Source organism: Stylophora pistillata, chromosome 5 (assembly GCF_964205215.1).
Source record: "Stylophora pistillata chromosome 5, jaStyPist1.2, whole genome shotgun sequence".
Taxonomy (NCBI): Eukaryota; Metazoa; Cnidaria; class Anthozoa; order Scleractinia; family Pocilloporidae; genus Stylophora; species Stylophora pistillata.
This window is the reverse complement of record NC_142523.1, coordinates 562,519-588,501: the sequence shown is the minus strand read 5'-3', so window position 1 is coordinate 588,501 and position 25,983 is coordinate 562,519. Positions and strand designations below refer to the sequence as shown.

At 38.9% G+C, this 25,983-nt stretch overlaps 2 protein-coding genes across 7 annotated transcripts; one reads left to right on the top strand and one right to left on the bottom strand.

Moving 5' to 3' along the window:
• Nucleotides 1-153: 153 nt before the first annotated feature.
• Nucleotides 154-17,975, top strand: LOC148729732 (low-density lipoprotein receptor-related protein 5-like protein). 4 transcript variants are annotated; one of them, XM_088760448.1, is made up of 8 exons: nt 154-221; nt 335-494; nt 9,951-10,347; nt 11,201-11,595; nt 12,361-12,543; nt 13,075-13,254; nt 14,143-14,208; nt 14,528-14,869. In XM_088760448.1, the coding sequence occupies exons 3-7, from the start codon at nt 10,145-10,147 to the stop codon at nt 14,205-14,207; spliced, it is 1,026 nt and encodes a 341-aa protein (XP_088616574.1). In that variant the 5' UTR covers nt 154-221; nt 335-494; nt 9,951-10,144; the 3' UTR covers nt 14,208; nt 14,528-14,869. The 4 variants fall into 4 exon arrangements, 3 of the variants coding, with proteins under 3 accessions (XP_088616574.1, XP_088616573.1, XP_088616572.1); XR_016001396.1 differs by lacking the exons at nt 154-221; nt 335-494 and adding exons at nt 8,142-8,297; nt 17,462-17,975 and having other exon boundaries at nt 14,528-16,964; XM_088760447.1 differs by lacking the exons at nt 154-221; nt 335-494 and adding an exon at nt 4,009-4,352.
• LOC111338894 (uncharacterized) lies at nt 15,376-24,943 on the bottom strand. 3 transcript variants are annotated; one of them, XM_088760450.1, is made up of 7 exons: nt 24,816-24,943; nt 20,609-20,638; nt 19,674-19,820; nt 18,807-19,021; nt 17,671-17,698; nt 16,343-16,870; nt 15,376-15,719 (listed from the first exon to the last, which is right to left on the bottom strand). In XM_088760450.1, exons 3-7 carry the CDS (start codon nt 19,795-19,797, stop codon nt 15,376-15,378), a joined length of 1,239 nt encoding a protein of 412 aa, XP_088616576.1. In that variant the 5' UTR covers nt 19,798-19,820; nt 20,609-20,638; nt 24,816-24,943. The 3 variants fall into 3 exon arrangements, with proteins under 3 accessions (XP_088616576.1, XP_088616575.1, XP_088616577.1); XM_088760449.1 differs by having other exon boundaries at nt 19,674-19,811; nt 24,788-24,921; XM_088760451.1 differs by having other exon boundaries at nt 24,788-24,893.
• Nucleotides 24,944-25,983: the final 1,040 nt, after the last annotated feature.

The following is a 25,983-nucleotide window of genomic DNA, read 5'->3' as shown; positions in this document are numbered from 1 at the left end:
AGAAATATGGTCGTCTTTGTCAGCAGCATAAATATTGCAGATCATTAAGACTAGATCTTTGACTTCTACATCAGTAATAATGTACCTTCCTTCCTTATCACATATCTGTGATAAGGCCTGAAAACCTTGAGGGTAAAGTTTTGATTGAAGAGGATACCGAAATCTGCTTTCTTACTTGCAAGGTCGCTGAAAAAAGCAGTATAGCTGATAGCTATGTAGCGGTATAACTATATAGTTTATACACCATATAGCTATATAACTATATAGCTATATAACATAGCTACATGGCTGGTAGCTGCATAGCTGATAATAGTTGGGGTTTTTTTTTTGTCAGGTTGTTCACAACTTTCTCCAGCTCGGAGATCGTCCGTGGCTTGAGCTTCAACTCGAACAGCTAGAGTTTCAACAGACTTGTGAGCGAACTCGAGGCTTTTGATCAGATGCCTTTGCTTTTCTTTAATCTCGTCAATTTCTTTCATCCGCGCCTGAACCAGGTAACGTTTACAGGTATGGTGTCAGCCATATTGCGACAACCGCCGCAATATGGCAAAGTTCTTTTGATTTTTGGCGTCCATTTTTTAGATGGGTCCCTTATAGGGTCGGTTTTTAAGTTAAGTACGGTTCTCAGGGTTGAATATTGCACAAGGAGAATGCAGTTGAAAAAAATTGAAAATGTGCATACTACGAAATTAGCGGTTAGAAAACAACTTTGAATTAAGTTTTGAAATTTTGCTGACTGCAAATATTCACAGAGTTCAGTAAACCTAATTTGAGACACCTGCTGAAATTTGGAATAAATCAACTGTAAATACATAATGCGATTTACTCGATAAAACACTCGCCTATGGCTTTTTCTTTCTCACAAAAGGTGACATGCGAGTGTGTTCTATCTGTTCTATTTGAAAAATGCATATGATATAAAGAACAATTCTATGGCTGAGCGTGTATGCAAACCTCTAAGTCAACAAACCGATCTTTAGCTCTCGTAACGTAGCTTGAACATGGTGTAATTTGTTGCACAAACGATTGATTTTTTAGTAATGTATTTTCGTTTCGGTTGCCATGGTAATGTTACGAAAGACAGACAGACCCACGAAATCTTGATGACTTCACACCATGATAGCCAATCAGAATTAAGGAAAATAAAATGAGCAAGTCCCATTATGAAGGACAGCCGTAATGAATGAGAAATTTTTCTGGCTGAATATCAACTTGAAAGATCCAGAACCGCCTAATTATGCCACTGTGATTAAAGAGGACTTGATATTGTGTTTTGACAACAATGTAACAAAATATTGGAAAACACCATAACGAAAAACAATAATGTTTCATGGGGAATAACCTTCATCAAAGATTATGATCGGGCTGGTTCCTTTTTCTGGACTAATTTTGACTTTATGGTTTAACAAAAGCATAGATTTCACTTAGAGACGAGCGCAATTGGAGCGCGAGTTAACTTATAACAAAGGTAAACTTGAATTATTCGCAAAATAAGAATATTTACTCTAAAATATCAGCTTCTATTCCATCTTTTGTCTTCATTTGAGTCAGCACTTTCCGTTGATCACAACTGTAAATAAATCAACTCAGTGACCGCGGAGAACAAGAGAAAGCAAAATTTAACTCGAAAAAAACCTAGATGTTATTATTAAAAAGATTGTTGTGCTTGAGGTTTAAAGACTGAAAAACGACTTGAGAGACAAGCATGAAAGTGTTAACCTATTTTTAACAAGATGACTTCATGTTTTGCTAGGAATATATATATATATTTTTTTTTTGTGCGATTCATCTCAAGTTTGAGGACATGATACCCAGGGAGGCCGGCGCCGATGAGAGACAATTTAAAAATTTCACATTTCATTTCTTGAAGAAACCAGTGTTAAATAAAAAAACAAACTCAAACAAATGAGTAAAATAAACTGGATCGTGTAACTTGCAATTTTTATCAGTGGTTAACTCGACGCACATTATTTCAGTTCTTGGAATAAAAATTATCGAATAACGAAATTTCTGAAACCGAAATGGCAAATTATGCATTTCAATACTCACCTTCGACTCAAGTCTGTTGTCTAGACCGAGATTTTAAAAACCTGCAAAGCCAAATAAATTCGCCAGCCTAACTAATACCCTCTGCAATCGTAGGATGCAGTTCAGGGTATATGCGATATTATGACTGTATTGAGATAAATTAACACGTAATTCAGTGTCAGGTTGGAGGATTTTAGCGATTAACGTCGCCTGATATTATAATTGGTGGTATAGAGCGACGTGTAACTAAGAACTGACATGTAATTCTTTTGTTATGAATTTTGAGTTCAGAGACCTAAGTGTGAAAAGCAGCTCTCTATTTCAAAGGTTTCCGAAATCAGCTGCCGATAAGGATTTAGATCTTCGTACGTGAGTTTTTTTTCGGTAACAATTTCACCAGAAGATGTCGGCAAATTTTTTTTCCTTTTTGATTAAGTTAGATAATTTGCTACAAAACTGATGCAATAAACAAAGACATTGGCTTAGAATTTGAAATTAGATCGTAAAACGGAGTGAACTTCAGATATTTGCTGTGATATCGACACTTATTTACCTCTGATATCGACACTTATTTAAGCTCAGAATTATTATAAGCCAGGTGATATTCGCACTGTGAAAATGAAATTTCTTAGCACCACTTATGGCTTAGGTTAAACAATAGCTTATATTCATTCCTATTAAATTATTGCCTTATCGGTTCCTACGTAGTTTATCTCCTACAAATGTTCGTACAGAACTCTTAGATTTAAGCATCCGTCAAGTTTCAGGAATAAACAAATTAAAAAAGTCAGAGATAAACTGAAGAAAAAAGGTTATATAACGGGGATGTAACTTTGTAATCAGTGGCTTAAAAATAATAGATGTAAAATTAGGTAGGTTTGAAGGATGCCAGTAGCAGCAGATTAACAAGAATTACTAACTGTATCTAATTGAGCGAAATGAACAAACTTTTTTAGAATCACGCAAAATTTGTAAGGCAAGCCACAAGACAGAAAAGAAAATTATATGTTAAATACTGCAACTATTACAAAGATTGAATACAATTCGAATTACTAAAGGCATTTTATTACTAAGACCGTGGATTGGATGAATAATCAAGCTGAACATGTTGTACGTTGTACGTTAACCGGAAATTAGTTATCACTCAAACTCAGTCACCACAGTTTCTTTAGAAACTTTCACCCTTTATCTATCAGTCAAACTCGCCTATCTAAACTCGCTTGGGTGGGGAGGGTGGGGGTACTTCCTGATGATAGATTGATGGAGATGTGTGGGCTGGACAGAGTCGCATTGTCACGACTGGGTTGAATATAACGGGTTTGTTTTTTCAGTAGAGTTTCTACAATGGTTTGGCACTTTTTTCAGGACTTTGAGGGTAAGAAAAATCTAGTAGGCAGGGATTTAAAAAAGGGAAGATTAGCGGTTAAAAATTTGTCGCCGTATTACAAGCTGTGGTTTTAATGTCTAACAATCAGTTCGCGTTATATTCCGTTCTTGACAAAGCTGGGATCACGAAAATTACATTTTCCCAAAAGGGACCAAGATGGTACTTATAATTGGCCACAGAATAGACTACAATTGGTGAGGGGTTCTGGAAGGCAAGCAACACAGACCTAGCAAAACTTGGCCCAAGTACCCCCCTCCCCCACCTACTGGACTCGCCTCCTATTTTATCGAAACCATTTCCCACACAAGGTTACTTTCTCTGTTAACTTCAGATACCTTCATTTTCTAATTCACGATTCTTAATTTCTTATTCAACACCCTTAACCTAACAAAGATTAGAGGGCTTGATAATGACGCAGGTAAATGGAAGTTGTTTTAGATATTGTATTCTGTATTAGTTATTGTATTCTGTCACTATTCGCTGAATAGTGACCTGTCTGACCCATTCGCTGGATAGTGACCTATCCGCTGGATAACGTCATTCGCCGCTGAAACAAATTGCACCAGATTGTGGTCTCGTCGAGGAGAGCCTACAAGTTATCTAAAACTTGCAGGATACAGCCGGGGAAAAATGGTGTCTATTAAATTGTGATTACCTCACGTTATAAAAAACGGTACGTGACCAAAAATCCCTGCGAGCGTTGCCTTTTGCAGTCACGCACTCTGGATAGCAACTTGTCACGTAAGTACGTCCGACTTGAGAACGCGAACTGAGCGTTAGACATACCCTTTAACTGAGACCTGGAATGCGGCAATTCTTTCCCATAGAAGAGAGGGAGAAATCATTTAGATTTAAAGGAAAGTAACAATGAAAGCTATTAAGCTTCTCAGTGCCCTCTTCAATCTAATCTTCTTTCACATGGTATCTGCATCTACGGGTAAGCATTAACTTTATCAGTTCCCAATAGAAAGTCACTGCAGCATTTGATTACGATCAATGGAAACGAGAGTTAAGGTGTAGGCACGCGGATCATTTTCAAGTGAAGCGCCCTCTGAAATCCTTTTGCTCAGGAAACCTTTGCGGTTACCATCACAGCCTTATCGAAAGGAACTACTAACATTGTTCAGTGAGCATTTACGGTATGATTCTCACTTCGGCACACTGGACAGACATTCAAACAAGTTCCAAACGTGCCGTGACTTGTTCAATGATGATATTTGTTACGTGCTCTACCCGCAGGGGGGTTAAATGGATCAATTTATGATCTACACTTAGAGGGTATCTTACAGATCCTTAGTCTATGTGAGCGTAACATTAACATTATAAATTTAATACACTCAAAGTGTTTGTACATGTCGCGAAATCTATACGAACTCAGCAAGACTGTAAACAATATTCTTTTCCAAAGCTTTATTTTTGACGAACACCGCCAACGTTCCAATAATTCTCTCGTTGTAACAGCTAAAACTTTCTAACAATCTACCTTAAACCTCAATCTCCTGCAGTATTCATAGTTCGCCTTGCGTAATACTAGCTAGTATTTTCCCACAATCACGAGTACATTAAAATCCCAAATCAAACTATTGTTATATGTCTATATTTAATTCTGATACCCAACAGTACGTTTCCCCTTTCTTGTTAGGCGGAATAAACGCATGCAATTACAACATCCCTCATACAGTAAATCAGCTAAAACTTTTCTGAAATATATCCCACTCTCTAATGCAATCCTTTACAATTTGGTGACATAGTTAATATTTACTAGGACATTTAATTAATGGCTTTACTCGTAACTAATATCCTTGGGTTTCACCCACGTGACCAATACCTTAGCAACGGTTACTATCCGCCATCTTGGTGTCCCTCGAGCGTAAACAAACCGTATCTAACGAAGAGTTCATGTGAGAAAGAAGGGATGGTTTTATGTATGGTTGTTGGCTGTTCGAGCAAAAGTGGAAAGCATAAAGACTAAGGATTTTTTCGTATAATAATTTAATAATTTTATTATTTCTATAGTGCAAAATTCATTGGATATATGATCTAATGCGCTATACCTAAGATCATTACAAATCAAGGGGAAGGACAGGAGGAACTAGAAGTTGTTGTATGGTTCGAGGCTTGCGGCTGTTGTAGATCCTCGATTTTTTGGTCGAGCTTTTCTTTGAGCTTCTTAGCCGATGAGAAATCGATGTCTTTAGCCCTCGCATACGGCACTTCATTGACATATGTCGGCAAAATCCATGAGCATTTTACCTGAGTGCGAGCAAGCTTGGGGTGTCACGAAAACTCACACCCCGAAAACTCAGACCTCAGACCCCGAAAACTCAGACCCCTCGAAAATTCAAGAGATAAACTCGACTCATGATCATTCCTGGTAATGCCGCGTGTATTTTGACGTTTTGAGTCTTGATCCAACTGAAGCAGCAAAAACAAGGCCGCAAGTTGCACGTTTCGCAAAATCGTCCGATGGTTGAGCATTAAAACATTTTAGAGTGACACAAGACTTCATTTTGCTTAAATTTCCTCCATTTTTCCCGTTAATTTTGAGCCTTTCATTCACAGTTAACTGGATCAAATGCGCTCGCTCCAACACCAAAGTATTAAAATGTGGCGTGATTTTGACGAGCCGAAAGGGACATTTGTTTACTTTTTTGTACTTCGTCGCACAGATCCTTGTTGTCGCTCTGTTAAAATTCTTAAATATTTCGCGATAATAATGGATACAAACAGAGACTCGGCCCACCAGTCCCGAAACGAAGACAATTTTGCGACCCTTGGGCTAGAGTTCTTAAATGAGGTAGAAAGCGGAGAAAAACAACGGGAAAGAAGACTCGGCATCAGCGCCGTCACGATTCGCTTCACTGAAGAATCACTCTTGATATTGTTGTCCGTTTTTCGCGTCGGATTTGTTGCATTATTCCACCGGTTATGTTATAAAACAATTGGTTCATGCTTTATGCTATGCACTATCGAACTATGGAGCACTTCGGAAGCTTGGAGAACACTTCGAGGGATCTGAGTTTTCGGTGTCTGAGTTTTCGTGACACCCAGCGAGCTTGCCATGAATTCGAGTAGTTGCCTCTAATATAAAATAAAACAATCGCGATATGTGAGCATGACTCAGCCAGTCCAGCTTTGCATCCCAAGCAATGGGCAGACAAAATAGTCCCATTGTTTTCGGAAATGACCCAAATGTTCACAAAAGGATCATTCATATGCTGTGAATGCCAAACTCGTGCTCTCACGACATAATTGCCGGCGATTACTTTGCCTACAACTGAGGTTCCAAATCCCGACACCATTTGATTAAACGCCTCTAGACTCTTGAACGCCTTGAACTGCTTCTTGGTGTAAAAGCTGGTCTCAAGAACGAGGTAACTCAGCAAATCCGACACTTCCACAAGAGGCAAGCATTTTGGACTGAACTTCTCGGCTGTTACGCTTGCAGGGTCAACCGCGATGACCGAGATCTTTTGTAAACATCTTTCCTTCCAACTCTCTAAGCTTTCGGCATACTCAGAGAGCACTGGGATACCTTAAGATGAATGCCAGATACTTTTATCGCCTTTTTCTTTCTGGATATTCATGTAGTTGGCGAAATAATACGGCGATAAGAGAGAGGGCTTCACGATAGAAATCGACTAATTATGCATAAATTTGACACCCGAGGGACACCAACATGGCGGACACTAGCTTCAGCAAAGCTTGTGACGTCACCTGAAACCCAAGAATTCCCTGACACGTACAGGCCTTCAAGTGTTTTTACTACCAAAATAACGACCATCGCCGCCCCCTGTCTGGGTACGTAAACAGTCTTTTTTTAAGTCGCCGCGTTTCGAAGAAGAGACGTCGTTTTGGAGTCAGGAAAAATTTTCCGCACATGGGCTTTGTATCAAAGAATAACTTAAAAATATGAAGCTCCTGTGGAATTATTGGAGGGTTAAGAAACAATTTCTCGCCATCAAATCATAATAATTCAAACAAAATCAAACCAAAACGAACAAAACAAAGAGGCAAATCAAAACTAAGAATATCAGAGACGATCTATTGTGTCAAAAGCGGAAGTATCACAGATGTTTTAAAGTCGTTTAAAGTTTTAAAGTTGGATCTCATCCAAAAAAAAAAAGAGCAGTATATGCACTCGTTTCGCGCCTTGAATTCTTGGATGGCTCCATGAACCCTTCTGTTTTTCGAAAAAAGATATTTTTTTAAAGCGATATATCAAGCTCTACGATATATTTCGCCGATTGAAACGAGATATTGCTGGAACGAAATATCGCTGCAAAGAGATATCGCTGTAACGAGAAATCACAGGAAAGCCCCCATATTTTGTCGATTTATCATGAAATACGCGATATTTTTTTGTCTATATATTTCCGATATCACGGAAGAACAAAGCCCGATTACAACCGCGTTCCAAGGGTCATCTTCCCGCCTCTTGGAGCGAGAGAGGGGCGGGAAGATGAGAGACTCTGGGAACGAGGTTGAGCCCGATATTCGACGATACTCATTTGCATTACTTCTACCTTTTTACTGTAGGCTGGCTTTTAAACTCTTCGTGAAAGTTTTATGCTTAGCCTACCATGTCTCAGCTCTTTGATTATCCCCAACCTTTCTTATATTCCAATTCTAGAAAAATAACCCCTAATCTTATTCACGAAGAACTTCCGGGTCGTAATTGCGGAAGATCAATCTCTCCTTTTGACCCTCCGGCTACACCTTCACCGGGCATATTGCATTAACAATCAGACCGGGTTGCACCTCAAACCAAGCAAACGATAAGAAACTTAATCAGAAACTATGAGAGGATCTTATATACTTCTTAGTTTAGTCTTCATTTTAATAACCCCCGATGTTTTTTACAAGGAGGCTTCCTCTACAGGTAAGCGTGTAGGTCACTCCTTGGTTTTATCAACTGAGTCGATGATGTAAATATTTGTCATCGTTAAAGGCTTCCAAAGCCATAGCTTCGCGCGCAAGCGCTTTGCTCTAGCGAAAGGCTAGCGCTGAAAACGTCAGCTTTAAAAACCGTTTACGGTTGCCAATTTACATTATCAACCTAGTTGATGACGGCCAAATGATCTTTTAAGACCCCGACCCGGCGACACAGCACCACAGTTTCACTAGAAACGTAACCCCTTATGCATTTGTAGAATAATTTTCGTTCGATACTGGATAGCTCTGGATCTCGCCGGAGTTTTCCACAAACCTTGTGGATCTGTGTGGGTTGTTCGTAGAACTGACGCTGCCTGAAGTTGTTAATGGGCTCACAGGGAACACTCATACAAATGCTCTGAATAAGACATGCAGCCAAGTAGAAACACTTTAACCTCGCCATAGCTTTTCAAACTAGAAGGATAATCGAGGAATCCTTAACCGAAAGGTCTTTAGTCGGTCAATGAATGATTTATTTTAATAGTGCACATCAGACGGCCTCTAGATCTACAGTAATAATGTGATTTTAACATTTGGCTTACATGTTTTTATTTACTCACTCGTGTGGTTTTCAATTATGTTATATTACGAAAGTGCAAGCTAACTTCTTTCGCTTTTGCCGTTTATCGCTATTTAATTACAGCCGAAGAGCGACGAATTTCGGATGAGGATACCGTATACTATATCAAAGTCTTTCGAAAATGATAAAATCGTAATAACTCAGTGAAAACCCAAACACAAAAACCAGTGATAACTGAACATGTTTTTGTGGTTACGGTTCACTAAGTTAGTTTCCGCTGTTCAAGTTTTGCATATCGTGAATCCTTAAGCTCCCAAAATCTCATTAGCAATTCTCCTTACTCTCTGCCATACAACCCATAGGTTGCTGCTTGATATTTTTTTATATTCTCATCACTTGTATTCTTGACAATGTATTGATATTGTAAGGAGAAATTCTGTCTTGGTCGACTTTGGCGATTCCCAAACTGGCCTTAAACAGATCATGGGTAATGTTGTGCAAACGTAGTCTCCGTCAAAAATAAGTTTAGAACAAGTACAATGTCATATATACTAGGTATCTCTATTTTTTTTATTCTCTTTAGGTTTCGAAACTATGACGCCAATTGCTTGCTCTATTATTAAGAAACAAAAGAGCTCTTTTGATCTTTAAGTAAACTGGCGCCTATGCATTATGGGTTATTAGTGCTCTGAGTACCTATTAAGAAGAAGCCACCTCAGTATTATTGATAGATATTCATCGTTTGATTGCAATCGATTGATATATAGCTTGTGCATGTTTATAGCTGGCGCGGTGCGAAACAGGATTAACTTTGCCACCAATAGAGACCAGTCAACGAAAACCATGCTATCAATCAGTTTTGTCGATTATCGATGGTAAAATCGTTTAGAAAAATACAAATGATTACTCGATGTCGATTGTTATCGATTTTCATCCGATGACCACGCGATAATAGCGGATGAGTGAACACACGAGGCAAGTTTAGATCGAGCCGCGTTCTTGAAGCGAAGCGTCCTCCTCGGTACAGTATTCAGATGTCAATACAAGGTTTGTTTATTGTTCATATTTCCTTTTCCATAGAACTGAAGCATCGGTGCAACGCTCCATGTCTCTTGATCGCAACTGAAGACCGCATATTGGCTTTAGATTATGTCAGGAACTCAAGTTTCACAGTCATTTCAAATCTATCACATGGTGTAGCAATAGACGTTCATTACAACCTGGGCTACATATTTTGGAGTGACGCAACAGAACGAAACATCAAGCGCTCGAATATGGACGGCACAAACATTGCAGTTATCCTTAATAATACGGACTGTGATGGATTAGCTGTGGATTGGCACTCATTGCGGTTATACTGGACCGATTTAACCAATGATACGATATCGGTATCAGACTTCGAGGGAAATAATAAGCGTATTATGTTTTCCTCAGAGCTTGATAGGCCAACAGGAATTGTTCTCGACGTACAAGAGGGGTAAATATCTAAATGTGGTAGAACCCGCTCATAATAATAACTCGGTGTGTAATACAGGGGGAAGGGAGGAGAGATGGGAGGTCTATAAAAGTCTTTTATTAAGCGCTCTAAACAACAAACGTGTTTCGTTACAATGATAAAGTTGAGATCGGACTTCAGCATTATCAGGCGCCTCTGACAGCCGCTTCAGTCCATGTAACGATCTCACCTTCTCGCTCATCCCACCCACAGTAATCACCACCTACAGAGGACATCCACCGCACAGTAATCTCGTGCGTGGGAAATTAACGTCTCCTACCCCTAACCCTGCAGGAGACGGGGCCCACGGTTTATTCGTCCTTATCCGAGAAGACTAGAATATCTATCCATTTCTTGATATTATAGAAAGATAGTAGATTCTCCTCCGTTATTTTAAGACCCTGAGTATTGGTCCGGCCGGGGCTCGAACCCTCGACCTCCCGCACAACACAATCCGGCGCTCTAACCAATTGAGCTAACCGGGAGGCGGTTGACTTAAGTTTACTTCTTTGCAAAAACAGTTGAAATGCAATTGTTAGAGCTCTCAAAACTAACTGTAGTGGGCGAAGATCAAACTTTATGCATAAATGGAGCATGCGTGAAACTATGAGAGAAAATATCTAGTAGTAGCTTAACGCTTTGATTCCTAAGAATGATTAGCTTCTAGTTTCGCCGTACAATGTCACCCCCCGAATCACACTTTAAGGTCACGAGAAAAACGAAAATGATCACCGAGCAAAGAGAAAATTCTCATTTCCAGCACCTCCGGTAATTTATAGAGAACATACAGAATATAAATGCTGATGCTCGCTGTTATCTCGTGTTTGATCTGTAGATTGATGTTTTGGACTGCTTGGGGAAATACTCCGAGAGTCGAGAAATCAACTTTAAACGGGACACAGCGTGTCGCTATGGTAACATCCAATATTACATGGCCAGATGGTATCACTCTTGACAGACAAAACAAGCTTGTTTTTTGGGTGGATGAACGAACAAATGCAGTAGAATCCGTTGATTACGATGGTAACAACAGGACTTTGCTTTTGCGACTACCTGGAACTCCCTTTATTGGAGTTACGTTCATTTTGTCTTACTTATACGTCATTGAGTGGGGTCGTAATTGGGTTTACAAAGTCGACGCCTCCAATGGATCAGTTGAAAGCATTTTAACATTTGGTTTCGGCCAGACTATGGGACTCGTTGCCTATGACAGCTCCCTGGTATCGCCAGGTTTGCAATATAATAATACAAGTTTATTACATCCATTTTGCAATCATTGCTCACATTTCAATCTGGTTTGATCTTCATTTTATTGCTCTCCAGCACAATTTTCCCAGCCAATGAGAAAGCTTACTGAGACTAAATAACCAATCAGCTTTCGATGCTTGTTTGAAGTAAATTTTAAAAATCGATGACTGTGATTAATTACAGTTCCTAAATAATGACAGATGGATGTAATATAGTGGTAAATATTTGAACATTGTGTCAAGCAATTGGTCTGACCTAGATTCCTTAGCGTAACCTTAGCACGTGCGTGTTCAGTCGAACACGCACTTGCTGGCTCTCTTACGGGGTGCCAACGGAGGAGTCTGGGGAGGAGTGAGGCCTGTTGGTAAGCCAGGTAACCGAGGATAAGAGTTCTTTTTCGCGGTAGTTGTTACATTTCTCTTTTCCTTAGCATTTCATTTTAAATTCTAAACATTTTAGTGGGATTAGATGCATACCAAATATGTTTATCGTATTCGTTTGTGAGCTTCTTTTGCGTTGGGTGCGACCGACTGATAAAATGTTAGATTTGTCATTTCGGCTGCATCGGTTCACAAGGATCACTAACTATTTGAAAGTAGGTAATAACGAAGCCGATAGCTATTTCTATATCAAAATGAATACATGCCGATAGAGTTTCCTTTTTGGAACAATTATGGGTTTGACGTCGCTTCTTTGGAGACATTAACCGGCAGAATAAATGGAATAAACTTTTAATTGCATTTTTAGGGTGTCCAGTGCTACCTGCACCTTTGTACGGAACAAAGCTGGGATGTCCAGGGATTGAAACAGTGAAATATGGCGCAGTATGTCACTTGTCATGTGATGATGGCTATGTAAGATTTGCTGGTTCTAATTGGAGGAAATGTCAGAATGGTGGCACTTGGAGTGGACAGGAGTTTGTTTGTAAAAGTGAATGTTAAAGCAAATACTTTGAATTCTCTTTCTGTCGTGAGATACATTTTTGTCTTTTTAAGGGTTTTAATCGCAGTCAACTGGGAAAGAAAAGGCGTAAATACTGCAGAGTTTTTGCTCGCGGGCGTGAATTCTCAATCTATCTTGAGATGTCTTTTTGTCTTTGTAAGGGTTTTAATCGTACTCAATTGGAAAGCCGGGAAAAGTCGTCAGAACTATAGAGTTTTTGCTCGGGGGCAGAAATGTGTTTAGGCCCGACCTCAGTGTCCAAGTTGCTCGGCGAAGGTAAAAATAACTTTTAGAAGGGCGTAAAAATATTTTTTCCCGCGAATATAAACTGTAAAACCATCATCATCACTTCAATGGGGTGGCTTGAGGTATTTAAAACTAAGAAATAAGAGCAACATAGTCTGAACAATGACGCAAGCTGCGCACGAGCGGGCTTAAAGGCTGTCTCTACTTTAGCCCGCAAAAGTCGCCTCAATGCCCTACAAAGAGATAATAAGTAAAATTTATCTCTTGTTTTAGCTGTCTCCTGCCCGCTGCCAACCAGTGGTGTAATGGTAAGGTGCAACACCAGCGAAACAGAGATGTTATATGACACAGAATGCAAGTTCTTTTGTAAGGAAGGATCTGAAGTGACTGGTTCAGTCGTGAGGAGATGTGACAAAAATGGAAAATGGTCTGGAAAAGACTTTTTTTGTACAGGTATAAGTGTTGTGAACCATCAGTTTCATAGAAATTCAATTTAATCGTTTTGAAGAGTATCGTTATCAAGACTTTTTTTTAATCGTATTTTTTTGTCTGCCTTTTCTATTAATGATCTGTTATTAAGGTCGTCAGTAAGTAATTCATCTTTCGCTATGACTATAAATTGCGATGGCGAATGCAACTTCGGTCAGCATCTTTTTTGTGGTTGCGCGGGTGATCAAGTACATTGACTTATCGATGTGCGAGCGCGTGAAATGCAAATGAAACGACAAACTTGGATGACGAATTGATACAAACTCGTCAACAGTCTTTTGATGCTTAGCCTCGATTATAGATTGTAATCGTCAATCTAACATCGTGGCGGCCGATCAGGTTCATGGGCCAATCGATGTACAATCGTAAAATGTAAACGAATTGACGACCTAAGATCCCGAATTGATACAGGATCGTCAACAGTCTTTTCATTCTTCCCCTCGATGTTAGATCGATGTTAGATCGTGATCGTCGATGTAACATCGTGGCGGTCGATCATGTTCATGGACCAATCAATGTTCAATCGTAAAATGCGAATGAACTGACGACCTTGGATCGCGAATCGATATAAGATCGATCTTCGATATCATTTCACATTTCGCAACGATCATTGATCGCGATAGCCGATCAAGCGTCGTTGGTGCGTTCTCATGTAGCAGAATGTATGCAAATTTGTATGGACCAATTGATGGCAATTGTCACTTTCTCCGTGTTGAAGTTTCAGTAGCCATACATTTTAATTCAAGTAAAGACGCTACCTGCGGGTTCGATAACTGACCTCTTGTATATAGTAATACTTTTTTGCAAGTTTGTATCTTCTAACAGTTTGAAGCCGTTATTGCGATATTGCAGCTGATTCTATTAGAAGCAGCGGAATTGAGGCTTTTGATTTAGACAAGGAAACAACTGACAACTGAGGTAAGCTTCAAGTAACGGCGGGATCGCTATAACGGAGATAGCTGACCGTGTTCGAGGCAGAAAACTGGTTTAGGTTTCTCAGCTAGGTTGGTAAACTTCCCACTGATGAGAAATAAGTTCTCTTCTGGATATCAGAGTTTAAAAAAAAATCTGACAAAAAAATTAAAAGCAAGGAATGATTTCCGAGGAAATGCAAATGATGGCTTACGTTATTATAGTAACACTTCTGTTGATCTCCTTTTTTATTGCTATTGCATCGGTTGCTAACATTTTACAGCAGCATATCATAATATCCATCATTGTTATTACATCTTCTTAGTGCATTTACAATTACGGAACTAATCTCTTTTGCAAGTAACAACTTGTACTTGCCACTGACTCGTTGGTAAATACTTTAAACAACCTGTTTCCAAAGCAACAGTGAACTCATCGGGAAAAAGAACAACAACATACAATTCGGTATGTAATCTGATGTGATATCGATACGTTCTTATGTAACAAGCTAACTTACATTCAATAACTGCCGGATGAAAACTGAGGGGTTTCATTACTTTTACCTTCATTGCCACAGTGAAACGTTTTGAAAGACGGGAGATTTACTACAAGTCTCACCAAGTGAAATTGGCCGGGTGAACGTCCAACTCATGTTTCCATCATTAGATGTCATGATTCTAAAAAGAGGTGGAGGTGGACAGACAGAAAGCCATGATAAAGTGAAAGGTTAAAGATTTCCTGATTTTATATAGTAGCCCCTAAGAAGGAAACTCATTCACAATTTTTTTTCTTATTTTCCTTTCACTTTAAAACTGAAAAAATTCCTCTTAAGGTTTCTTCAACGCGGGTAGCAGTTCCCTTGGAAAGAAGCACTTTACTGTTATTATTATTATCATCATCATTATCATTATCATTATTATTGTTATTACTTGCACTACTAAGCCCTACATAAGATAACATTACATAAAATACGAACAATACTTTACATTGTTAATTTACAATACTGTTACACTAATATTTAGTGACAATAATGAAATTACTTCGAACACTACGATTTATTAACAATGCACGGTTCACATGTAAAAAAATCATTATTTCACATGCACTAATTAAACTTACAATACGTCAAGCATGATTTATATGTGTAATGATGAAACACGTTAAGATGCTTCTTTAACAAGACCACGTGACAAACACAAACCCATGCCCCTTGTCGTTATAACAACAGCTGTTGCTTTGCTCATCACCAGAGTTGTATGACCCACCTCCACCGCCACAGGAATTTGAGGCGTTATCCCCACTAGCACCCCCCGAGTAGCCGCCTCCGCCTCCAGCACCTCCTCCATTACCGTACGCTCCTCCTCCGCCACCAAATCCCCCATGGGCATTATTGCTCATTGCTCTACCTCCCTCTCCACCCTGAAGGAAACCTTTTCCACCCTCTCCTCCAGTTCCATAGCTTCCACCAAAGTTAGTTGAGCTTCGGCCGCTTGTCAAAAAGCCTCCACCTCCTCCCCCTGTGGAAAAACGTAGAAAAGACCTGTTTTAACGTCTGTTTGGGGAGGGGGTGGAGGTAGGCGGTTTAGAGGATGTTGGTTCTATCGCGGTATAATTTATTCGACTCCTCCAAAAAGCTATGTAATAGTCTTACGACCGCCCCTTTACCCCTCGTTAGCAGTTATACAGCAGTCAATTTTCTACAGTTCTCCCAAAAACTGATCCCGCCTCCTTTTCCACGGGAACCATGTGATCCCCCCCGAAGTCCTCCATCCCCCAAAGGTGCGGCGATAAACCATGAAAAGTCCCTAATTAACAACAAAGTTCTCGTTTCATTTCGTCGTGGCCATCACAGTGTCTGTCGTTTCGTAAGTGTGGGGTAATGATACTGATAATGAAAGGCATCTCTAAAAAAAAACAAAACAAAAAAGATCTATAAAACGACTCCTTTGCTTCCTTTGTCTATTTCAATTTATTTAAATAATTCTATTTTCACTGTCGCTGCGCTCAAAATGAAAATGCAGCAAGTAATTTGTATGAATGTAATGAAGTTAAGATGTGACCGGTCATAAAGCCACTTCGGTAAAAAAATTTACAACTCTTAAAATATACAGGCTATACTGATGTACATTCTCAAGTTTACCTGAGTTACCACCGTCAGCGGTGTTTGCTCCGTCACCGTTACTTCCTCCAGACCACCCGGGTGACCCGTTTGAATATCCCGAATTCCCGGATGTGCTTGTGGTAGCGTGACATTCTGTTCTCGAGGACTGCGGTGACTCCCTTCCTCCACCTCCCCCAGCTATAATCAGAGGGGTGTTGTCTGAACGTACCACAAAACTACCTCCTCCCCCTCCTGAGGAAGATAAAGCACTATTTAGACCCCCTTCTTGGCCTACCAGAATTTTTAGTGTCTCTTCCTTTTTCAGTTGAAAAGTGCCAATAATCCGTGCTCCAAAACCGCGATATCTTCCGGCGTTTGTTGTATCGTAGCCACCTGTGGCGCCAACTGCCTCGATTCTGTACCGGGTATTGCACGGTAAACGCCACTGCTGGATTCCCGCCACAAGTGTCACATGACCATCATGGCCTTGGCCTTTGTAATGGTTGCCGATTGATGAAGGACCGAGGCGACCGCTTGCTCCAAGATTGGTAAAATTAGCAGTAAAATCTACACCAAAATCAAACAGGACAAAAATCAACAAATAGATTTCATGCTGCCGTGCGTTTGATCACTAACAGAACACAGATGACGTTAAAATGGGGTGAGAATATAAAAATGGCACACGAGGCGCAGTTGAATATGTCACTAATTTTCTTACCACATTTTGACGTCCCCTATAATCTATTGCAGTTCAGTGGTGACGTCATCAGTGAGCCCGTCCTCTAATCGATCATGAGTAAGAACCAATCAATCTGCGTGCGTAATTCAGCTTATCATATGATGCTTATTAGAGTAAGATTGATTGCGCGCATGAGCACTTGATAGCCCTACATGGAATTGCAGTTTAGGCCCACGGGTAAACGTCCATGTTAAGTCACACTATTAAAACCGCCAACTGAGCCACGAACAGTCGTTTGTCTTGAAGCGGTACAAGAGATTATAAAGTGGTCATAATCTCTTGGTCGATAGTATTGTTAAACAGAGTTACTTTCAATAAAATTATAAACTGGTCGTAATCTCTTGGCCGATAATATTGTTAAACAGAGTGACTTTCAATAAAATTGCTGAAAATCTGAAACTTATTTCCTTCATTTTCAGGTGCTCCCCTGCTCAACTTGAACCAAATTTAGCCGAAAGCTGATTTTCGTCGGTCAACATAATATTTTTATGAATGTAGGGTGCTTCAATTGAATGAGAATATTAAAAAATTTACAATTAAATAACAAAAAGCGCGCGTACTGCTGATTTATGGGATACAATTCTACTAGAAAGTTCTCATAGAATAAAAAGCTTCTAAAATAGCTGACCTTTGACTGGACCTTGAAGAGAATGAGGCTGCGAGTAAAACGAAAAAAAAGCCATAATTAAAATAATGATTATCATTATCAAAATTTTAAGCATTACTGTCTTAACATCGTCTTTTTTTTCGAAGCAGCATACAACAATCTTACGAAATTTTAAATTTTTTTTCTATGACGAGAAAAAAAGTTACCTTCAATCCAAGAAAAAGGCAAAAGATTACAAACAAACAAAATATCTATCTGATGAAAAAATTTAAAAAAATAAAAAAAAAGACACGAAAATGATAGTAACAAACCAAAAACGAAAAAGAGAGGCCAAGGTTGGTAATAAATAGATTATTTCAAATTTTAGCTTTGAGCCATTTTCACCCTGAAATAAGCATTCATATTCCTCATACTATTCTCCTTATATTTTCTATGGTACTGACAAGGAGAGCTTCTTTGACAATCAGGAACCACTCAAATTGGTAATCATTTTCTTTTTTTTTTTCTTTTTTCATGACCTTTAAATCTGATTCAAGGATGATACTGTCAGAAGCTATATACCCTTAGGGGTTTAATGTTTAATCAGGAACCGCGGAGAGCCATTTTAAAGTTGCAGGCCTAGGGCTAGAAAATCTGGCCAATACAAACAAACGCTGAGGAAGTGTTCGTCATTTATCTTGTACAGCTTTACCGAGTCTTTGGCTTGACGCCTTTTATAACTTTCAAGTGGTAAAATCCATATTCTGTCTATCTCAACTAGAGCCCTAAGAAATAAATTCCAGCAATAAAAGTGGTGGGGCTATAGCCATACCAACCCCTTCAGTCCCCTCCGTGGTCCCTGTTAATTGACAAGACTTCAAATTATTGACGCTCACGTTAAACGCTTCTCTCCTTCGCAGCCATTGTCAAAGCCATGCTTTCTATACTAATCACACAGAGCTTTTGCAATAGATATAAGCGTGTTTCACTGGACCGTAAAAGGTATGAGGGAATGCACTGATTTTGCCTTTCTTCGCTCTGTCACTGGTCTAGGATATGACCCTCTCATCCAAGTAGATTCAATTTTCTCGCAAAAGTGAACAGTTTCCCTTAATAATCTTTGGTTTACCCAAGAGTAGACTTAAACGCAAAGAAACAATGTTTCCAGAAGGCCATACCTCATATGGTTGAAAGTAAATGAATCCCGTTTTGTTTACGAGAGCTATTGGTTCTCCAGTTTTGTTCTTGCTGTTTATGTCACAGGTACGATTGGTTTTTCCTTCCATTTGGTAGTTATAAGACTGACATCTCGAGTCAGTCATACAGTGAAAGGCACAGTCGAGTGATGTGGACACTTGATGGGTTTGCGCTATGTAGCCTTGAAGGTAATGGTCTGCAAAATGAAGTCAGAATTAATTACTGAGTACGGAGTCTCCGCTCTATGTGCTCTTTGAGCGAGATATTTCGGGCGCGCGCAGTTCCCCAGTAATTCATTTGTGCATTCTCACTGCGGGTAACGTCACTCTTGGGTACTATACGCATAATGATAACGGTAGCTTTCTCGGTAAAGCCAGTGACATCACAACGTAGTACAGCACAATCCCCCCCGAGATTTGGCCTTGAACCAGCGTCTTTCTGAAGTGTGGTTTGACATTAGATATCAAATACCTTAAAATTTTATTTTTCCGTCAGGCTGCTCACGAGGCCATCAATTGTAGCGGGAGCGTTTCTTCGAAAATATGAGGCGAGGGATCTGCAAAAGGTCTAGCACTGATAGCACCAGACTCAAGGAAAACTTCTCCCCAACCTCGGCGACTCGTCTTAAGTCTTCCCGCGCGCGAAAAACGCGCATCGTTAGGCGCTAAAGTAACGAGGAACTGTTTGCAGGCTACCTTCAGCCCTTATGTTCCACTGAAACAATTTCAATGTTTTAAATACGGTGATGATCAGAACAATATTAATATCCTAAATAAGATGTAACTGAGAACAAAACGAACAACATCACTACTTATTCCAGGCTTAGTTACAATGCAGATTTTATTTACTTGCAAAGCCTTCAAAATGCTTTTCCTTGAATCCCTGTACAATTGACAAAGAATCCACCAAAGCGGGAATGATACTTAGAAAAACTAAGAAAGTCGCGCACATCCCGATTCCTTTTTCTGACATCAACTGGGCTTTAACTGCTTAAACTAAATAAAAAACAAAGATTCAAAATTCGTTATCAAAATAGTATTTTCACTACCTCCGTTATCAAAAGGAATGGAATGTAAGTGAGAAATATTTAAGATAAGTCTCATTTTTATGGAAAGAACTTTTCTTTACCTCGCATTAAGCTGAAAAATCCATACTTAACCTTGACATAATAAAAGCGAGGAGTTCTTAAAATATCAGCTATTCTTCTAATGAGAAGCTATAATGGAAAAGCCTTTTCTTTTGCCAAACTGAACCTTCGGTATAGAATTTTATGGCTACATCTATTAAACTACAACATTATAGCAATTTTCAATGGTGAGTCGAGAGTAATCCGGGATTTCTTTTGTTTTTGCTTTACTTCACTCTGTGATTGGTCCAGAAAACTCACACCACTTCGTCGCACGCATTTTCCCGCGCTTTAGGTAGCTTGGTCGGTGTTACGTTAAGTTCTCATTGGCTCTTAACGGTATTTTCCTCTCCTCAGATTGGCTGATGTGGTTACTATGATTTTGGTTTTACGACACTCAATCAAAAGGCTCTCGAAATGAAACGAGGTAAAATTAACATCTCACTGACCAGTAAGAATAAGTAATTCACACTTTTAACTGATTTTTTGCCACAGATTATGGACATTTAGCTTTTTATGGCAACTAAAATAAATGCAAACCAAATTAAACACCCTTAACGACTGTAAAACTTCATCATAATGGTAATAGCAGTGTGACACTTTTTTTCCCTAAAAGACTAAAAATCAAGATAAAGTTTGCATTGAACAACACATTACCTTGCCACAATCCTTTCTTGAGGATTAGATCTGAAACAATAAAGACACCATTAATATGAAACAAGCGCCAAGATAAGCAAGCGTTAACTAAAGAGGATATTTCGTATTGTTATTTGGCTCTATTCATTACTTCATTATGTTTTAGAAATATTTTGCAACGAATTTATGGCTTCTTTAAAAAGGATAAAGGCTGATAGTTTCCAAAGAAACTGTTTGGGGCTGCGTCGGGGGGAGTAACGAAATAATTTGGATATATTAACAAAGTTGAAATGGTAAATTGGCCACCGTAACGATTACAAAAGCTGACGTTTCGAGCGTTAGCCGGAGCGAATAGAGGAATTGTGGGTTGTGTGTGCTTTTAAAGGCAGAAAATGGAGCTACGTTATTGGTGGGAACATGGCAACGAGAAAAACAAGAATAAATTAGTGGAATGAAAAGCGTTCGTTGATCCCTGTGGGATTTAGACTGCCGGCTTGAAAGATAAGCTTTTGTTCAAGATTTTTACGGCTTTCCGTACTACCTAGGTGTAAGGAAAGACCGCAGATTGCCATATGTTGCTTAGAATGATTAGGTAAATTAAAATGTCTAACGACTGGTTTCTTTATCCTTTTTAGACATCAAAGTTTCAATTGAAGGTAACGGTTTATGCACTACTGAGTGTGTATTACAAACCTACAGACTCGCATAATTACTTCTTATATTCGTCTTCGCATCCATCTCACGTTAAGAATTCCATTCCTTTTTCTCAGTTTCTAAGACTTCGTCGTTTATGTAGTGATGACTCTGATTTCCACCACAATTCAGAGTCAATGTGCCAGTTTTTCGACAAACGTGGTTACCCTGTTTCTGTCGTTCAAGCGGGTTACCACCGCGCCCAACTTATTAGGGACTTTAAGCAGTCAGGACGGCAACGCCACGGAAGACGTCGATTAAAAAATGAGTTTCTACTTTTAGTTAGAATTTCGAAAATGGCTGCATGTGTTTACCTTCTCATAGGGCGCCAGACCTCAAACTCAACATAACGCATAAAAGTAGCGTTGAGTTCCAAATGTAAATGACGCAAATTTGGGTGATTTCACGTTGTTGTTTTGAAAGGACGGCTATGAAATGTACAAAGTTTTAAAATGCACGTGCTGGGCTATTGTTCTGCCAATTAGATCTATTTTTTTTCCGCGTTCTCGTTGCCGTAGCCGTCGTGGTTTGCTTAAAGTCCCTATTGGTCGACATTCAGCACTTCAAACGTCGCATAAGGAAGATTCCGACCGCATTCCATTCACTCTCACGTTTCACCCTCACAACCACTCAGTTAAATCCATCATTCTTAAAAGCTTTAAATTACTTCAAAACGATCCAGAGACAAGCACTATCTTTTCGCAGCCTCCGCTCATTTCATTCAAACGCGACAAAAACGTAGGCAATTTTTTGGTCAGAAGTTCTTTTCAGTCTAATGACCAACCAGGCACTTTTAAATGCGCTCGTGCACGATGCAAAACGTGTCCTTTCATTCACAACACTGATAAAATATCGGGACCTAAACGATCCATTAAGATCACCGATCACTTCACGTGCACTTCCGCCAATGTAATCTATTGCATAACTTGCACTTATTGCAAAAAGATATATATCGGCGAAACAGGCAGAAGACTAGGTGACCGATTCCGAGAACACTTTCGAGACGTGGAAAGGAATGACAAGGACACATCGAAACCAGTCGTTAGACATTTTAATTTACCTAATCATTCTAAGCAACATATGGCAATCTGCGGTCTTTCCCTACACTTAGGTAGCACGGAAAGCCGTAAAAATCTTGAACAAAAGCTCATCTTTCAAACCGGCAGTCTAAAATCCACAGGGATCAACGAACGCTTTTCATTCCACTAATTTATTCTTGTTTTTCTCGTTGCCATGTTCCCACCAATAACGTAGCTCCATTTTCTGCCTTTAAAAGCACACACAACCCACAATTCCTCTATTCGCTACGACGAAGGGCTAACGCTCGAAACGTCAGCTTTTGTAATCGTTACGGTGGCCAATTTACCATTTCAACTTTGTTGATATATCCAAATTATTTCTTTAAAAAGGGACAGCTCTTTCAATCTACAAAGACTGACACAGACAGCCTTCGAAATACCAATAATGGTATAGAGGCAAAGTTATATGCAAGGTTATCAAAAATTACAAAGCAACTGTTTGCAGCCATTATTCTGCTCGTAAGACAGAATGGTGACCCGAGTTGCATTTTGGTTACTGACAGCTGTTGTCTTGAAACATGTCAAACATCGCTCCCAAATCGCTTCCCCCCTAACATTTGCAAACTTCATGGCGGCGAAATTGGCTGTCACGCTACATGTGCGGGCCTTCGAGTATCAAAATTGAGAGTCCATGATCCGCATCAAAACCGTTATACACAGTACTGCACTTTATTTAAAAAACCTCTCTTATCATAACATCCACCACTTTATCAGATCTCACTTAATTAAGGATTCCCCGTTTACTATCTCACCATTTTTTTTTTAATATCTCTTTCAGCAAAAATAACAAAAAAAAAACAGAAATTGTTCATCTTCCCCTCTTCTCTTCAGTAGATGAGAATTATTGCCATGTATAAATACAACCATTTTACATTCTCAACCTATCTTTTCAATTTCCTCACCTAAAGGAAACCTCGTTCGCGTTGCATAGCTTCGCCTTACAAGAAATTATTCAAAACTAATAATAAAAAACCACTCCGTATGGTTAGCAAAAGACAGAATATTATTAAACATTGTTTTCATTTTGTGTAACAACTGGTGCTTTATTCATGACATTAGGCGCCGGGTAAATATTTGTGCGGCAACAAAGATGGTGACAAGAGAGGAATTCTTCACACAGAATTGCAAACTTTTATCCGTAAACGATGCTGAGAGTTTTAACATCGTAATTTAAAGAAATGACAGGGACGGAGAATTTAGCAACAAAATGACTATCATTTTACTATGATTATCAATCAAACACTCGCCTATATACACAATTCCAAATCAAATACAAATTCCAATTCATTCGGAAAAAACCAATTAACACGAGAACACCATAAATTTTTTATCAGATATCGTGAGATTGTTTATGGCCGAACTAGATTACGACTAAAAATTTCAAATTAACCAAGAATAATCGAAAATTTAAGAGAAGTTGCTCCTTTCAAAAAAATATTCTTTCTTCAGACGAGTTAAACAAGTTAAGCATATCGAACAAATGCACATCAGCTGCCTAAGAAATACTGTTCAAAATTTTGAAGACCATAGAAAACGCTTTTCTCTTCATTCCTGTCTTAGCAGTATGAGAAACGTTTATGACGATGGGCCTAATTGGTTTCTGAGCAAAGTAGTCATCGGAAGGTCGTAGGTTCCACTCGTAATGGGAGAACACGGAGTTCTTTTTCTCTTTTCTCCAAGTATATCTTTCTCATACTTAAAACTTAAAACTGTAAAAATGAACGATAAACTCCGACGTTTCGGAGTAGCCATGACTCCATTATCAAGGAAAATCGTTTATATTTTCTCTCTTTTATAATTTCCTTGATAATGGAGTCATGACTATTCCGAAACGTCGGATTTTATCGTTCGTTTTTACAGTTTTATGTCTTAAGAAATTTCTTTTGATGCGGATACTTAAAACTATTTATTAAAATCTGTACATGGAAACAGTTAAAATGCAAAAACTGAGCGCTGAATTTCTACCAGATAAGAAATAAAAAATTATATTCTGGGGTATGATGAGTTTGCTAGTTTTTTTCATTTAAATCACACTTTGTAAAATTTTTTATCATTATGTGTTGCAATAATCTAGAACATTTGCAACTGAAAATATTTTTGTTAATTTAAGCCCTGGAATGAAAAGCGTGGTCAATAACAAGAGGTGAGATTTTCCTAATAAGTAAATATCAGCATTGATAGGCAGTGAAATACAAGAAAAGGTAACTTGAAACGTTAGTGATTCTGAAAAAGGCTTAATTCTACTCAAGGATTTCTCCGTGACAAAACGCAACTAATTACAAAATTTTCAAAATAGAATTAAGAATATCATCATAATAATTGTTTTTTCTAGTATGGTTCCTTTCTACACAAACATCTAAGAGAAGAAATTTAAAAAAAAACACTCAATTCTATTAGTTTATGTCTAAATTTACAATTCTGTCTTTACCTGACGATTTTAACATTAATGGACTTACTCAGTAAGTGTCTGGTTATGTTTTGAAGCGACCTCAGCCTGTTGTCAACCGTAGGCTTAAAGGATTGCTCGATGTGAGAGCGCTTCAATATTTATACAGACACCTCAGGTGATTTTTTCCAACACACATCTATCCCAACAAGATACAGGTTATTTACCAGCTGCCTCTGTTCATAAATATCAGTTTTTAATTAGATGATTCAAAGAAGAAAAACAAAATATCTAATTGTATAGATGAATTAAGCTGTAAAAAAATTTCAGAATACTCTAAGTACACCATAATTGAGATAAAGGCCTTTCTCTTTTTCCAGCGCTTAGTCAGGCTGTAAAGTGTATTTTTCACTTAGTAGAAAAAGGAAACTGAATAACATAACCGAACACTAGGGGTGCCACCCACTAGAGTGGTCAGGGGAGATGCGCCCGCAGGAAAATTTTATTTCAAGGGGCTCCGAAATATCATAATTACAACAGATTATAGAATGACTAAAATCTCTAGCGTAATTCCTACAACTTTTAAATATGGGAATTACGTGTAAACATCTGTCCCATGCATATTTAATTACGTCAGACGTGCTTGTTGGAGCTCCGACATTTAACGCGAATTTTATCATCTATGGTTGCTCATGGCCTTTTCTTCAGGCATTAGTATCTTGCTATTGTGCCTAATGGTAACTGAGGCACAAAATGGATTGGAGAAAACAAGATTCTACGTTGTTTCAGGCGGTTTTTCGCCAAAGACCAGACCGATCAGTGTGGAAGCCGAAGTCACTCAACCGTCTGCTTTTGCGTTTATTAAAATGTCTTCTCCGTCGCAGGCTATTTTGTCTCGAATTTGGATAAATCGTGCATCGTGGAATATCAGCATGCATGCCTCACGCAAAGGTGTCTTGGAAGTCAAGTCAAATTCCCTCGCGAGCAGTTGTCGTTCATGTTGTCGATTGACTGTCGTCATAGTTAGTCGCGCTACACTGATAACACAAAGACAAAGTACGGAAAGTCCAGGATTGCGTATTACTCTAATGGTACGGTGACTTACCAGCTGTTAATGGCCTATGGAAACGTCCATCTATAACCGGGACCTGCATTAACATCCACAAAACCAAAACCAAAATCTACATCCTCGATGCCAAAGTGTCCAGTTTGCGAGAAAACTGTACAGAGAAATCATA

Coding starts and splice junctions, on each gene's coding strand:
- LOC148729732 (XM_088760446.1), top strand. CDS start 8,216: ATGAGAGGATCTTATATACTTCTTAGTTTAGTCTTCATTTTAATAACC. Junction 12,544..13,074: donor ACAGGAGTTTGTTTGTAAAA/GTGAATGTTAAA, acceptor CTCTTGTTTTAG/CTGTCTCCTGCCCGCTGCCA. Junction 13,255..14,142: donor AAAAGACTTTTTTTGTACAG/GTATAAGTGTTG, acceptor GCGATATTGCAG/CTGATTCTATTAGAAGCAGC.
- LOC111338894 (XM_088760449.1), bottom strand. Junction 16,871..17,670: donor TCTTCAAGGTCCAGTCAAAG/GTCAGCTATTTT, acceptor ATTTTGGTGTAG/ATTTTACTGCTAATTTTACC. Junction 15,720..16,342: donor CGCTGACGGTGGTAACTCAG/GTAAACTTGAGA, acceptor GTTTTTCCACAG/GGGGAGGAGGTGGAGGCTTT.